The sequence below is a fragment of the Babylonia areolata genome, chromosome 23, assembly GCF_041734735.1.
Source record: "Babylonia areolata isolate BAREFJ2019XMU chromosome 23, ASM4173473v1, whole genome shotgun sequence".
In the NCBI taxonomy this organism is placed as follows: Eukaryota; Metazoa; Mollusca; class Gastropoda; order Neogastropoda; family Buccinidae; genus Babylonia; species Babylonia areolata.
In genome coordinates, this window is record NC_134898.1 from 39,908,159 (window position 1) to 39,923,772 (window position 15,614).

The 15,614-nt window shown below is 41.8% G+C and overlaps 1 protein-coding gene across 1 annotated transcript in view; it reads left to right on the forward strand.

The window, feature by feature from the left end:
- The window catches only part of LOC143298290 (guanine nucleotide exchange factor for Rab-3A-like), a 30,593-nt gene extending 22,630 nt beyond the window's left edge, over window positions 1–7,963 (forward strand). Inside the window, exons 7-11 of the mRNA XM_076611109.1 lie at window positions 1,542–1,673; window positions 3,401–3,480; window positions 5,678–5,777; window positions 6,595–6,661; window positions 7,451–7,963. Coding sequence (XP_076467224.1) covers window positions 1,542–1,673; window positions 3,401–3,480; window positions 5,678–5,777; window positions 6,595–6,661; window positions 7,451–7,518 — 447 coding nt within the window. The 3' untranslated portion in view covers window positions 7,519–7,963. The remainder of the gene's footprint in view (window positions 1–1,541; window positions 1,674–3,400; window positions 3,481–5,677; window positions 5,778–6,594; window positions 6,662–7,450) is intronic.
- The last annotated feature ends 7,651 nt before the right edge of the window (window positions 7,964–15,614 follow it).

A 15,614-nucleotide genomic window follows, 5' to 3' on the forward strand; every position in this document is an offset into this window, starting at 1 on the left:
CAAGGACGTTTGTATCATGTTTTGTTGTGTTGCTGTTGTTATTATCTTGTCAAGGAGATTTAGTTGTGTTTGTGTTGTGTTACTACATACGTCAAAGAGGTTAGGTTCACACGTGTTGCATTTGTGTTGTGTTGTCAGTACCTGCGTCAAATGGGTTTGGTCAGTTTATGTTGTGTTCATGTGGTTGCTACCTTTGTCATAGATGTTAGGTCGGTGTGTCGTGTCTGTGCTGTGTTGTTGTTATTACCTGCATCAAAGAGGTTTGACTGGCTTATGTCATGTTTGTGTTGCGTTGTTGGTTCCATGATGAAGAGAGGAGGAGCAGGGCAGAGGTGGTTAGGTGTTGGACTTCTGAACCAGTGTCTACCAGTGATCAGGGTTCGAAGTCCAGTTTCTTTTTTTTTTTCTTCCCCCCCCCCCCTACCCCCCTCCCCTCTCCCCCCCCCCCCATCATCAGCACCGTTTCAGTGGCATTACTCCCACGCCGCTCATTTAGATCCCCTCATTCACGGCCACACCCAGGTTTGTCCATCACAGTTCCAGCGTCGGCAGTCCGCAGGGAACCATCGATGTTAGGTTGCCAGGAGGCCACACACCAGAGGAGACGCTGCACTGCTGCTGAGTCACTTCGGTTGTGTTCAATGGTGTCCGTTCTGATTTAACGTACTTAGGACACCACCTACTAAGCCCCCTTCTTACGACAATAATGGCTTAGTCGTGGAGCCAGACTGAGTGCGTGTCTCGAGGTCCAGTTTCAGCATGATGTACTGTCCTTTTAGAAAAGACACTTTACTCCGATTTTTCTCACTCCACGTAGGTGTGGCTGGGTACCTGACTTTGGTTCAGGGAAAGTTAAGGGTGGAAGGGGAGGAATGGGCCTCTCCTCACAATGGTGAGCCATGTATATGTGGATATGAGTTCACTGTCCTGATGTTATGTGACCCTTTAAACTTTTTTTTTTTTTAACTTTGATAACGATGAGAAAACACCTGGGAGCTTGTGAAAAAATAGTGACTGCTGGACCTTGTAATATGATTGAAAAGCAAAGCTCTAAAGATAACAAGTGGCTTCATTTTATCAAATATATTCATACCTCACTTCGATTTGATCACATATGGCTGGACCAAGGTACACTTAAATGTCAACAGATTGAAGTTTGCACTCTTAACCAGTTCAGTGCCAGAGAATTTTGTTAAAAAAAAAAAGTGCTCTCCCCTTGCCAGGGAATTTTGAGGGTTCGGGGGTAATAAATCACAAAAAATTCTGTAATATCAAAGGTACCTTTAAGCAATGAAAAGATGATGTTTCGAGTCATAGACTTTTTTTATTCAAGTGAAAAGAAGTGTGGTGGGAACAGTAGTCTGTTGAAGGTGAGTTTAGCTCACTGACTTGGCTCACTGAACACACAGACACACACATGTTCACACATCCTCACACACACACACACACACACACACACACACACACACACACACACAACAGTCCCCTCATAAATATCATGTTTTTTAATTTTTGTATTTGTTTTTCCCCCTCCCCTGCAGGTGGACGCTGTGTGTTTTGATGAGTTCCAGCAGTGGAGAGAGAAGCCGTCAATCACGGACGCCAGCTCTACGTTCCTCAGCCGTGTCTTCTCTGAGGACATTCAGCCCTGTCTCAACTTTGCCAACACAGCGGTAATTTCAGATTCAGTTTCTCAGGGAGGCGTCACAACGTTCAGTCAAATCTGTATATATGCTGCACCACATCTGCAAGGCAGATTTCTGACCAGCAGCATAACCCAGTGCGTTAGTTAGGCCTTGAGTGCATGCATGTATGTTTATGTACCTATCAGAGTGGATTTCTCATACAGAATTTCGTCTGTGTTGCTCAACAGGCCGGGGGGGGGGGGGGGGGGGGGGGTGGGGGGGGGGCATGTGTGTATTTGTGTGTGTGAATCAGGATCATATTTATTGTCATGAAAACTGTGTGAATGGTTTATAGACACGAACCAAACAAACAAAAAACAAAAAAACTCCACACATCTAAACTAAATGTAAGGTGTTTTATTCAAAACATGACATATTGTTTGAAACATTTATATACGAATTTTGCAAATCGGGGTTGTACTGGGTTGTAATTACACAATTGACTCACTGTATCAGTATCATCAAATTTTGTGAATTCAGACTTTATATCTCATAAGAAAACTTTTCGTAAGTATTCATATCTAATACATTTGTCTAGAAAATGATATTCATCTTCTAATACACCGCCTGTTTTGCATTTTCTTGCATGTTTTTTCTGTGCCTGTGTATCTGCCTCTGTTTGGAGCTCATGTGCACTTATGTAAAGTCTGCACTTGGCGGTTCTATGTTCAGTTTTTCTTGAATAGATCAAATATGGTTCAAGTCTGTATTCTTTAGAAACATTATTGTAGAATATTAACTTAGATTCATTTTCATTTGTCTGCTTTCTCCAGAAATTTATGTACCGACACTCAAGTTTCTTTAAGAGTGCAAACTTCAATCTGTTAACATTAAGTGTACCCTGGTTCAGCCAAGTGAGGTAAGAATAGATTTGATAAAATGAAGCCACTAGTTATCGTTAGAGTTTTGCTTTTCAGCCATATTATCATAACAATGTTTTATATATGAATTCTCACGTGACTCTACAAAATGTATCCAAAATGAAATTGTGTGTGTGTGTGTGTGTGTAAAATATGTTTGTGAATGTATAGTAGGTGGGTTGGAGCGTGGGAGCAGATTAAGTGAGTGTGTGTGTGCACGCGCACATGTGTGTATGTGTGTAAATGTATAACAGATTTGGAGGTGTGGGAACAGAATCGGGTGAGTTGTGTGCATGTGTGCGTGCATGCACATGTATGTGTGCATATTCTTGTCTGCATGCACTTGAGTGCTTGTGTGTGTGTGTGTGTGTGTTGTGCACAGATCTGTACATGCTTGCATGTACATGTAAAAAGAGTCATGAAAAAGTATTTTCTTGATTATTTAAAAGTTCTCTTTTAAAAGTTATTTATGATTGTTGCACAGTGTATATACAGATGTTTGTCTTCACAATTAGTATTGCATGACAACAGCTGACCTTATTGACAAAACTTAGTTCTATGTATTTGTGTACAAAGTGTTTGAGGGTGGGTGAGTGGGATGTCAGTTTTGGTTTAGGGATGGGGAGTGTTAAGTGTTTGACATGATCACTTATGAGGATGCACACATGTGCATGGCATTTGTTCTTGAACACATGTGTGTGTGTGTGTGGTGTTTTGTGTGTGTGTGTGTGTGGTTTTGTGTGTGTGTGTGTTGTTGTGTGTGTGTGCATGTGTTGTTTTGTGTGTGTTTTGTGTGTGTTGTGTGTGTTGTTTTGTGTGTGTGTGTGTGTTGTGTTGTGTTGTGTGGTTTTGCAGTTGGCCGAGCGAGTACTGCAGTGTGTCCAGCAAAACACGCTGAGCATCGAACCCATTCCCGGGGACCGCTCCTTTCCCAGGTTAGACCGCCTGTGTGATGACCTGTGCCATTGTGACCTGTGCTCTATGTAACTGTGATAAAAATGATGATTATTCTGTTGTAGATTCAGTATCAGACAGGCGTTGGAGCATGCAGAGAGATATGTAATTGTGAAAAAAATGAATGAATGATGTATTACTGACAGTGGCTTGTAAAACGGACCCCTTACCTCTCTTTTGCTCTCTCTCTCTCTCTCTCTCTCTCTCTCTCTCTCTCTCTGTCTCTTCCCACCCCTTCCCTCTCTGGTGTCTCCCCACCCCCTGCCCCTTTCCTCCTGTCGTCCTTCCAGACGTACACACCAACATCCCCAAGACAGTAGACTTCCTTTGTGCATCCAGCAAGTAATGGCAGCAGCATTTCTGGTTCAACTTCAGAGTGGATGACTGTCTCTGCACATGGTAATGAGTCCAACTGAGCTATTGTTGGCTGTCCTGCACAGAAAGCTAAGAACAGAGGTCTCGCCTTGCACTGTCTCACCATGTTGTCAGCCAATAAAACTGACCCAAAAGTCGACTGTCCTGACTGTCAGAATAGTGTTGTCCTGCACTTTTGACACGCACACACACATGGTGCAGTGTGACGTCATGACCGTCTCTGGGATATTAGCGTCTGTTCCAGGCTGTCAACTCAAAATGAAATGTTTGAAATTCTTTACCTGAATCCTCAGTTTCAGTCCACCTCCACTAATAAGGTTTAGAGATGCCAAGGTCTTAGATGTCGACAGATTCATGGGGGACTGTTGTTGGAGGAACAGGTGGCAGTCTCTGATCTAGAGGGGACATTCCATCAGTGTTGAAACGCGACCAAGCGATTATTGTCATCAGTGGGGGGGCTTATTAGGTGGTGTCCTGCGTATGTTGTACCAGAATAGTCACTACTGAACACAACTGAAGTGACTTGGCAGCAGTGCAGGGTCTCCTCTAGGGTGTGGCCATTTGATGACCTGACATTGATAGCTCCTGTGGATTGCCAGTGACGGTATTGTGGCAGAATGAATCTGGGTGTGGCTTTGGTGAGGGGGATAGGACTCGGGATGAACAGCATGGAACAGTGCAGATGACAGGACAGCTAGGGAAAAAAAGAAAGAAAAACAGCAACAAATACACCCATCCAAGAAAATACAATGTAAAAGAAACGAAAATACAGTTACTGATATGCTTTGTGTTTTTTCCTTCTTTTTACTATGGTTACCAATGTGTACTGACGTGCGTGTACATGTGAAAGTGGAGGACAGGGCAGATGGGGTGATACGGTGTGTATGTAAATGTGTGGATGAGTTTATGTTTTGCAGGAAACGAATGCTCACTTTTATGATATTTCAGCCTGATGACAAGTGTTTCTTTTTCTTTTTCATCAAGGTCAGGGTATTGTGATGGATATTTTAACTCTTTCCGGACGAAGGAATGCTCATGCATTCCTACACAAAACGTATTCGGTTTCGGACGAAGGAATGGAATAGCATTCTCCGAAAGTAAAATTCCATCATGCGCTGTACACGTGATTTTGTGATTAGCCAAGCAGAGTGCGCTGGGTCACTCCACAATCGAATGGTATGATTGGTCAGCCTGGGATGTGTGGCCTGTCTCAAAGTCACTGACCGGTCGTCTGCTCGCGTGCCAGCCTGTTAGCAAAGCGGGCTCTTCTCAGAATGTTGTGAAGCGACAAGGCAGTGACGGCAACGTTTTAGGGTTGCCGAAGTACTTGAAATGCTACAAACTGAAGGGTCGGACATTGAAGAGGTGGATGATGACGAAGAAGAAAGTGAATTTAATGCAGAAAGCGAGCATGGGTATGGTGATTCGGGGTGGAAAATTGGCAGTATTTTCTACATATGGCAAAACTGTAAAAATAAGATGGGAAATTTGATTTTTTTTTATATGTAATAGCTCAACACGTAATAAACCAGTTCTGAAAGTTTTATTTTCTTACACAGTATTTTGTATTTTTTGTAATTTTTTTCCAAACCCTTACAAATGGGCCGTCTGTGGGGAAAAGCAAGGGAGAAAACTTGTCGTCCCGAGTGAGTTAATGAATAGTTCTAAAAGTAATTGTGTTTTTAAGTGCTTCATGTTACACACACTTGAGCTGAAAGACCAAAAAAAAAAAAAAAATCTCTGAACTTACAGACTATTAATACAGTTGTATCTCCTCTTACCTTGCCTCACGGTTGGTTGCAGAAAGTGCTGTCTGTCCAACACCCACAAGCTGTGCAACTACAAGATCAAGCTGGAGGAGGAGGAGGAGTGGTACTCTATATCACAGATGTGTCGAAACAGGGTGAGTCCAAAAATCTCCTCGATAGTCACTGTAGTGTGGGGAGAAAGGTGGCGGAATGGTCAAGACACTTATCTGCCAATACAGTGTCTGTGAGGGTGCGGGGTTCTTCTTCTTCTTCTTCTTCTTCTTTGTTCGTGGGCTGCAACTTTCATGTTCACCGGTATGTAAACGAGAAGGCTTTTACATGTTTGACCGTTTTTACCCTGCCATGTAGGCAACCATACTCTGTTTTTGGGTGTGGTATGGTGTTTGAAACCAAGGTTGCCTGGAAAATTAAACTGAGCATCCAATACCCAATCCAGTTTCAGGTCTTGAAAGATGTCAAGCAGGGTTTGTCTTGAGCAGCATCAGTTTCTTCTGTTTAGTTTCATCCCCCAGGCAAGTGTGTCCTAAAATGTCATGTCCAGCTCTAGATGAAAACCTTCTCTGTGGGTTACACAGTTGAGAAAATCACATCATCAACATCTGGAGGTGTGAAGACTGTATCAGCCTACGTGTACTTTTGTACGCTTTGTGTGTCAGTTTGCATTTGATGTCTGTGTGTGTGTGTGTGTGTGTGTGTGTTCTTTTGTTTAACGTCTATCCACAGTTGTGATTTTAGTTTAAAAAAAAATCATTTCCCACCTCACCCTTGCCTTAAATCATGATTACTTTTCCCTGCCCCTCTATCCTCGATTAGCATAAAAAGACTATAAACTAGTCAAGCAATAAAATTACAACTGTGTGTGTGTGTTTGGGGTTTATCGCACTTAGCAAGACCGAAGAGATCATGTTTTTGTCGAGTGTCTTTGAAGGTCATTCTGTTTTGTGTTTGCAGATAGCGGCAGTGTGTGACTTTTACACCTACATCCGTTACATTTGCCAGAACCTCGTTAAAAGTGCAGGTAAGTTAGTTACAAGGTTAGTGATGTTTGAACCTAATGTAACACCCACCTCTGGTGATAGGGCTGACAGTGATAACTGTCCGGAAAAGTGGGGGGAGGGGGAGGGAACCTGACACTGACACTGACATCAGGGGAGGGAACCTGACACTGACACTGACATCAGGGGAGGGAACCTGACACTGACATCAGGGGAGTGAAGCTGACACTACACTGACATCAGGGTAGGGAACCTGACACTGACACTGATATCAGGGGAGGGAACCTGACACTGACACTGACATCAGGGGAGTGAAGCTGACACTGACACTGACATCAGGGTAGGGAACCTGACACTGACATCAGGGGAGTGAAGCTGACACTGACATCAGGGGAGGGAACCTGACACTACACTGACACCATATTAAGATAGGCAGCGAAAATTGGCAATTTTTTGTTTCGGGGTGTTGTGATTTGAACTAAAAACATTTATAGCTGCTCTCTCAACTCATCTACTTGTTTTAAAAGCGGAGAATAGATGGTTCTATAACAGTGCTGTTTGGAAGTTTAACTACATATTTATAAAGTGGTGGATAGATGGTTCTATTACAGTGCCGTTTGGAAGTTGAACTAAAAGTTCATAAATTGGAGAATAGATAGTTCTATAACAGTGCTGAGAGTGGAAATAGATTTGGTCAATAATAGTTCTGTTTGGAAGCTTGAACTTCAGTATGGGAATAAATTACTAGCCTGGCCTTGCCTGGAAGATAAGGCACATGAATAAATGTTCTCCTTTGTTTTCCCTATTCCCAGACAAAGAGATGTTCCAAGAGATTTCAAAGCTTCGGCTGCGGATGGCCTCCGCCAGGCTTGGTTGCTGACCTTTGACCAGTGACATACACTGTGTCATCAGCATTGTCTGCACGGCATAGGTTCAGCGTGATGCGTCACCTAGCAAGTGTACATGTTTCCTTAGACAAGTCTGCAGCGCTTGGTTGAGGTATCAGCATTGTCTTCATGGAAGAGAATTCCTGTGAAACGTCACTCAAAGTACTCGCGAAGATGAATATCTGTGTTTGGGAGAATGAGGTGTGCGAGAATGTTTTTGTTGTTGCTGACGTGTTGAAGGTGTGTGTATCTGCCATACAATGTTGAGATGTTGAATTTTATTCCTGGTTGTTTTTTGACGCATCTGGAAAGCTGGAATTATGGATAAAGCGTTCAGTTTTGGTGAAGGGTCCAGTATCATCATTGTAGTGATGTGAGATTGTGATGTGTCAGAAGCATTCCCCACCTTCTGTTACATAATGGGATTGATTGGCAAGGAATAGCAGGACGCAAAATTGCTTCAATGGTCTGGATAGAGGTGTTTGTATATGTTCACCTGTATGGGTGTTTTTTGCTTTTAGGCATGCCTGTATTAACAGTTAATGCTGTTTCTTTTTTTTCTTTCTTTTTTTTTTGGGGGGGGGGCTTGGGGGGGGGGTTTTGGTTCTGTGATTGTGTATGTGTATATTCATGCCATTTATTATCAGCTAATGATTCTGCAGCTTTTGATTCTGTATTTCAGCAATCTCAGTCAAACATGAACCTTTTTAAGAGCAGTCATAATGTTGAAAAAATTTCATGTGTGCAGTTCAGACAGATGCTAAAACATACCTTTTGACTATAATGGGGCCCTTGAAAGCAAAATACTGTTGTGAAGTGAAATACCAGGAAACACTGTTGATGACTTGTGCCATTATGCTTTTTTAATGCCTGTATGGTGTTCACTACTTCTGTCGCTTCAGTCACACTAGCGATGCTGGGTATGGAAGGGGCCAGCGATGTTTTAATATATTTTTAACGTTGATGGAGTATGTTCAGTATGGATTATTTTGGATTTGGGGGAGGGGGAAGGGGTGGGGGATGTTCCTTCAGATACTTGTATGTCCGTATGTGACTTTTGTTATCATATTTTTATTTGTAGGATTTTTGCTAGTCTTGAGTCTCTGAACAAATTCAGGGTTTCTATTTCTAAGATCTGTCTATGAATTACTAATACTTTTTCCTTTTATTTTTACTTCAGTCATGTTTTTATTCTCCATAGGCATTTGATATTGATTACAGTTCTGAAACGGGTATACATAATTATTTTATGGTCTTTTGAATCATAAATATGTCATCATCCTTTTCTTCTTTTTTTCCTATTTGTGCCCATCAGCATTGCGGATATAGAATCATAACCAGAAAAAAAAACATTGGGATAAATACTATAGAATCTCTACAGACCAGGGAGGATTTCAGATTTGTATTTGTATTTCTTTTCATCAGAACAGATTTCTCTGTGTGAAATTCGGGCTGCTCTCCGCAGGGAGAGTGCGTCGCTACACTACAGCGCCACCCATTTTTTTTTTTCCTGCGTACAGTTTTATTTGTTTCTCCTATGGAAGTGGATTTTTCTACAGAATTTTGCCAGGAATAACCCTCTTTTTGCCGTGGGTTCTTTTACGTGCACTAAGTGCATGCTGCACACGGGTCCTCGGTTTATCGTCTGATCCGAATGACTAGCGTCCAGACCACTACTCAAGGTCTAGTGGAGGGGGAGAAAATATCGGCAGCTGAGCCATGATTCGAACCAGCGCACTCAGATTCTCTCGCTTCCTAGGCGGATGCATTACCTCTTGGCCATCACTCCACATTGGACATGTTGCAAAAGATTAGGTGTGTTTGTGTGTGTCAGTGGGGAGGGGACTGGGTTCTGCCTTCCTGTGCCAAGCCCTGTTCACAGTGGATAGGAATTCACAGCCTCGATGGCAGTGGGATCTTTAAACTCAACCGGGGGTTGGTTTTGGCGGGGGGGGCTGGTGCTAAGACCGCAGTACACCAGTGAACTGACTGTATGCAAGATAGGTTCCTGGCCTGCTCCGCTTTCTTTTCAGTGTTAAGTTTTCCAGCTGCTGCCTGCCTTACTGATATTGCAGGAGCCGGTGTATGTGTGTATGCGCACATGTTTGTATATGTGTGTGTGCATCTATATGTGTGTTCATATATGAATGAATGCATACATGTGTGTGGAGTTTTTTTGTATGTGAATGCAAGTATGCATGCATGCATGCGTATGTGTGTGTGCTTATGTGAGTATGGATGCATGTGTGTGGATGCATGCATGTGTGTGTATGTGTGTGAGCATACATGCATGTGTGTATGTATGTGTGTGTGCATGTGTGTCAGTGTGTGCATGCATGTGTGTTTGTGTGTGTGTGCTTGAATACATGAGGATGTGTTTGTATGTGTGTACGAGTTTTTGTGTATGTTTATGTGTGGATGCATGCATGTTGTGTATGTAAGTGAACATGTGTCCTTATTTGTGTGACCACAAGAGGAGGTGTGAATGTGCTGTCAGTTGATGTGACCTCTCTCCACACCCAGATAATTTTCAGCCATTTCTTTCACCTCTCCCTCTTCCTCTTGATTGTACAACATGTGCCAGGAATAGACCGGAAGCCTAACGATTAGAAGGGGTGGTGGGGAGGGAGGTGTAACATCCAAGATAAATTCCCTTGACATCTAAGTGAAAGTATTGCAGACAGGTCTCTGATACATAACTAGCATGTATACCCACCCTCAGCTGTGGTATCTGAATTACAATTCATTTTGCTCATTTGCTTTTAGTAATTCTTGGTCTGTGTATGTTTGTGGCTCCATGTGTGTGAGTGTGTCTTTCATGTTTGCAAAACTACTTCAATGTATGTATATGCATATGAAATAGTATAATTTTACATTATCAGCATTCCAGATATAATCAGTTGATTTTATGATGAGCAAAACCCTGGTCTTTTGAGTGAAAATGGACTGTTTTATTTTTAACCATGCTACAAAACGGTGACGAGCAATGCTTCTGTGGAATATTGTAAACATTTTTGTGAAGAGACAGCAGGATTTTGTGTACGCATGTCCGTTATCTTGCCAGCACTTTTGCGCTCTCTTGTTGTGTAATTTCAAAATAGTTTAATGCCAGTGCCAAGTTACATTTTTATTTCAACAAAGTTTGCACTCATGTGTGTACATGTGGCAGTTTAAAGTGAAGTCATCTTGCAGTTCTATGCATGATGTTTTATTTCAGTACCATTTAGTGTGATGTGTGTGTGTGTGATGCATGACAGTCTGAACGTGGGTGTGTGGGTGGGTGTCTGAAGGGGAGGGGGAAGGAAGAAAATGGCTTGCCTTGTGTCAGCTTTTTTAGTTTTCAGTGAATTTTATAACAGTTTGGTATGTAGGTATTTGTATATATGTAACATCGCATGCATGTAATTTTAATGAGCGAAGAAATCAAAATGTTAAATGAAAAGTTTGCTTTTATGATTAATTTGTGTTGAAGGGTGGTCTGTCGGTTTATTTTTCCTCTAGTTTGTACATTTCAGTACACAAAAATAATCAGGGTTTTGATGCTTGCAAACAGATGTGCATGAATGGCATTTTATGTGTTGTGTTTTTTTGTTCCTTTTGTTTTATTAAATCAGATATTGATATTTTGTAAACACTTAACACGTTTTGGGTTTGTTTGGGAGTTTCTTGGTGAAAACTTCTATCTTGATAATGACAATAATAATAATATTGATAATGATAATAATGATGATAATAATAATAATAATAATAATGATGATGATGATGATGATAATAATAATGGTATCTTCTGTTCTAAATACTCATATCTTTTGCATAAAAACAGAAAAAGAGAATGGATTTTTTTTAAGAAAAGTTATGAGGTGAATGTAAAAGTGATGGATGGCAGTGCCCATTACATGGGTTTAACCCTTTGAGTGCCAAGTCTATTTTACACTCAGTGGCATACTATTTGCCCAGGGATTTTAGGTCATGGGTGTAATAATGATTTTTTTTTTTAAGTATAAAAGGCAAACTGCTGAAAAGAAAGTATATATTACCTGTACTTGCCCAGGAACTGATATGTTCACATGAGAAAGAGAGGGACAGAGAGATGGAGGAGAGAGAGAGAGAACTAGCTCCAACAAAGAAGTTTTGTTGGTTATTAGGAAGAGTTTATTCAAACAGAATTTACCTCGTAAGTTAGGGACATGCTGATGATGTAAACCAGATCAATTATTCTCTGTACTTACTTGATATAGCCAAATATGCATCGTCTTTGATGGCAGTGACCAGATCATTGATTTTTTTTTTCTTTACCTGCTGTATCTTGCCAAACCCATAGGTGCTTCCTCCTGCAAAGGTCTGACAAGTTTGTTCACAGAATTCTGTGCAGTGAGTGCTGGTTTGTTGTGGAAACTTTACCAGATTGTTCACAGAATTCTGTGCAGTGAATGCTGGTTTGTTGTGGAAACTTTATGAGATTGTTCACAGAATTCTGTGCAGTGATGTATTTTTGACTCACTTGTGTAAACAAAGTGAGTCTATGTTTTAACCTGGTGTTGGGTTGTCTGTGTGTGTGTGTGTCTGCGTGTCCATGGTAAACTTTAACATTGACATTTTCTCTGCAAATACTTTGTCAGTTGACACCAAATTAGGCATAAAAATAGGAAAAATTCAGTTCTTTCCAGTCATCTTGTTTAAAACAATATTGCACCTCTGGGATGGGCACAAAAAAAAACAACAACAACAAAAAAAAGAAGCCTAATTGTATGCAAACTGTATTTACTGTTATATTTATTTTTTTGTATTTCTGAACTTGGCACTTTGATCTGATATTCTGACCAACACAAGACAGTCATTATATCATTTTTTGTTCAAACAGGAACTTCTTTTGCTATGCATGAATGTGTTTATATTATTTGGCTAAACATTTTGGTGCAGATAGTAAAAAAGGGAAATTACTCTGTAATTAATGCTAGGGGACTTAATTCGCTTTTAACTGATCTTTCTCATCTTAAACATTACATTTTGAAATTATACTCAGTACATAAAAAGCTTGGATTTTTTTTTTTTAAGTGTATCACAAGTGAGTCTTGAAGGCCTTGCCTCTCTTGTTGGATGTTGGAATGGGCCCAGGGGCAGCATGTACTTAACTGGTCAAATGCAATTTAGGAGTAGGCACTAGGCAATGTATTTGCCTTGTGAAATGCCTTAGGTAGGTTTTTATAAACGTTACTCAATTGCTTGTGTTTATCAAGTTTCCAAGGTGTTTTATTGTAAACTTGACTTGGTTGTTTGTGAATAATCTTCTTAGGGTTGCTGGTGAATATATATATATATTTACAAGGGTTGTTTGTGAATAATCTTCTTAGGGTTGTTGGTGAATTTTTTTTTTTTTTTTTTTTTTTTTTTACAATATACCTCATGCTAAATGTGTCAAAAATGGGACTTTTATTATAAGTTTATAATGATAATATGCCATACTAACTTTTGTATCTAAAATTGAACTTCTCTTTTGAACATACAGCTGAGAGTTTTGTGATCATGAGTGAGTTGTTTGAATGAGCAGATGTTGTCCAAAACCCCATCTGTTGATTGTGGGGCCTTCAAGATTGACCATGATAATGTGGCATGTTTTGTTCATTTTCAAAGGGGGGGGATTTGATTTTTGTTTTGGGTGGGAGGAGGAGATGTTACTGAATACTTTGAATATGCCAGAAAAAGAATCTTTGTTCCTCAGTTGTTGTTGTTTTTTTTAACCATCCCTTCTTTGTTTCATAGAATAACTTGGTATAATTGGTTGAAGGTTTCTCGCTACTTGTTATCCAGGAAGGTTGCATTATGACTGTAGGTAACATACTTTGGGGATTTACAGAACTTTGGCAAGTGGCACTGACTGTTGGATGACGAGAAAAGCTTGTACTGTCCAGCCGGGGGTTGGTGGTGGTTGTAGTTCGTTGTGTCGTCATCATGCTAGATGTAGTCTGCTGCTGTTGCAGTAGTTTACACGTCAAACTTTTTTTTTTCTTTCCTTTTATCTTTTTGTTTGAATAGATGCATGAATTATTCACGAGTCAGGCATTTCTTGTATTGGAATAGTTCCATTAAGTGTTCATGTGTCAAGCATTTTCTCATTGTAACCGATGCATCGACCACTCCTGTGCATTTGGGTTTGTCAGAGAAAACTGATTAAGCAAGGGTGATGAATTCATAATGCTAGGGGGGGTTCCTGCATGTAGGAGTGTATTCCTTTCTTGGGCAGAATCCAGATCCAGATGGCAAACGTTGTACTGTTTTGTTTTGTTCTGGGATCATGCAGGGTCAGAGAAGAATGGTGGAGGTGACAGACTGGATGTGCTGAACTGATTTTTGGGGTCATATAATTACTGAAGGAGGCGCCATGGCAGAATGTGTCAGGCGATGTATTCCTGATCCAGTGTTCACCAGTGGTCAGGGTTCGAGGCCTTGTTTTGACATGGTGCCGTGTCCTTGGAAATGGCACTTCAGTCCAGTTTTCCTCTCTACCCAGGTTTGAATGAAGGGTACCTGACTTCAGTCCAGTTTCCCTCTCTACCCAGGTGTGAATGGAGGATACCTGACTTTGGTCCAGTTTTCCTCTACCCAGGTTTGAATGGAGGGTACCTGACTTCAGTCCAGTTTCCCTCTCTACCCAGGTGTGAATGGAGGATACCTGACTTTGGTCCAGTTTTCCTCTACCCAGGTTTGAATGGAGGGTACCTGACTTCAGTCCAGTTTCCCTCTCTACCCAGGTTTGAATGGAGGGTACCTGACTGACTTTGGCCCAGTTTCCCTCTCTACCCAGGTTTGAATGGAGGGTACCTGACTTCAGTCCAGTTTCCCTCTCTACCCAGGTTTGAATGGAGGGTACCTGACTTTGGCCCAGTTTTCCTCTCTACCCAGGTTTGAATGGAGGGTACCTGACTTCTGGTCCAGTTTTCCTCTCTACCCAGGTTTGAATGGAGGGTACCTGACTTTGGTCCAGTTTTCCTCTCTACCCAGGTTTGAATGGAGGGTACCTGACTTTGTCCAGTTTTCCTCTCTACCCAGGTTTGAATGGAGGGTACCTGACTTTGGTCCAGTTTTCCTCTCTACCCAGGTTTGAATGGAGGGTACCTGACTTTGGTCCAGTTTTCCTCTCTACCCAGGTTTGAATGGAGGGTACCTGACTTTGGTCCAGTTTTCCTCTCTACCCAGGTTTGAATGGAGGGTACCTGACTTGGTCAGTTTTCCTCTCTACCCAGGTTTGAATGGAGGGTACCTGACATCAGTCCAGTTTTCCTCTCTACCCAGGTTTGAATGGAGGGTACCTGACTTCAGTCCAGTTTTCTCTCTACCCAGGTTTGAATGGAGGGTACCTGACTTTGGTCCAGTTTTCCTCTCTACCCAGGTTTGAATGGAGGGTACCTGACTTCAGTCCAGTTTCCCTCTCTACCCAGGTTTGAATGGAGGGTACCTGACTTCAGTCCAGTTTCCCTCTCTACCCAGGTTTGAATGGAGGGTACCTGACTTCAGTCCAGTTTCCCTCTCTACCCAGGTTTGAATGGAGGGTACCTGACTTCAGTCCAGTTTCCCTCTCTACCTAGGTTTGAATGGAGGGTACCTGACTTCAGTCCAGTTTCCCTCTCTACCCAGGTTTGAATGGAGGGTACCTGACTTCAGTCCAGTTTCCCTCTCTACCTAGGTTTGAATGGAGGGTACCTGACTTTGGTCCAGTTTCCCTCTCTACCCAGGTTTGAATGGAGGGTACCTGACTTTGGCCCAGTTTTCCCCTCTACCCAGGTTTGAATGGAGGGTACCTGACTGACTTTGGTCCAGTTTTCCTCTCTACCCAGGTTTGAATGGAGGGTACCTGACTTCAGTCCAGTTTTCCTCTCTACCCAGGTTTGAATGGAGGGTACCTGACTTTGGTCCAGTTTCCCTCTCTACCCAGGTTTGAATGGAGGGTACCTGACCAGTCCAGTTTTCCTCTCTACCCAGGTTTGAATGGAGGGTACCTGACTTTGGTTGGGGAAAGCGAAAATGGGAGGAAGGAGAGGATGGGGTGTTGCATTCCTATGCTGAGCGCTCGACACAGTGGGTATGAATTCAC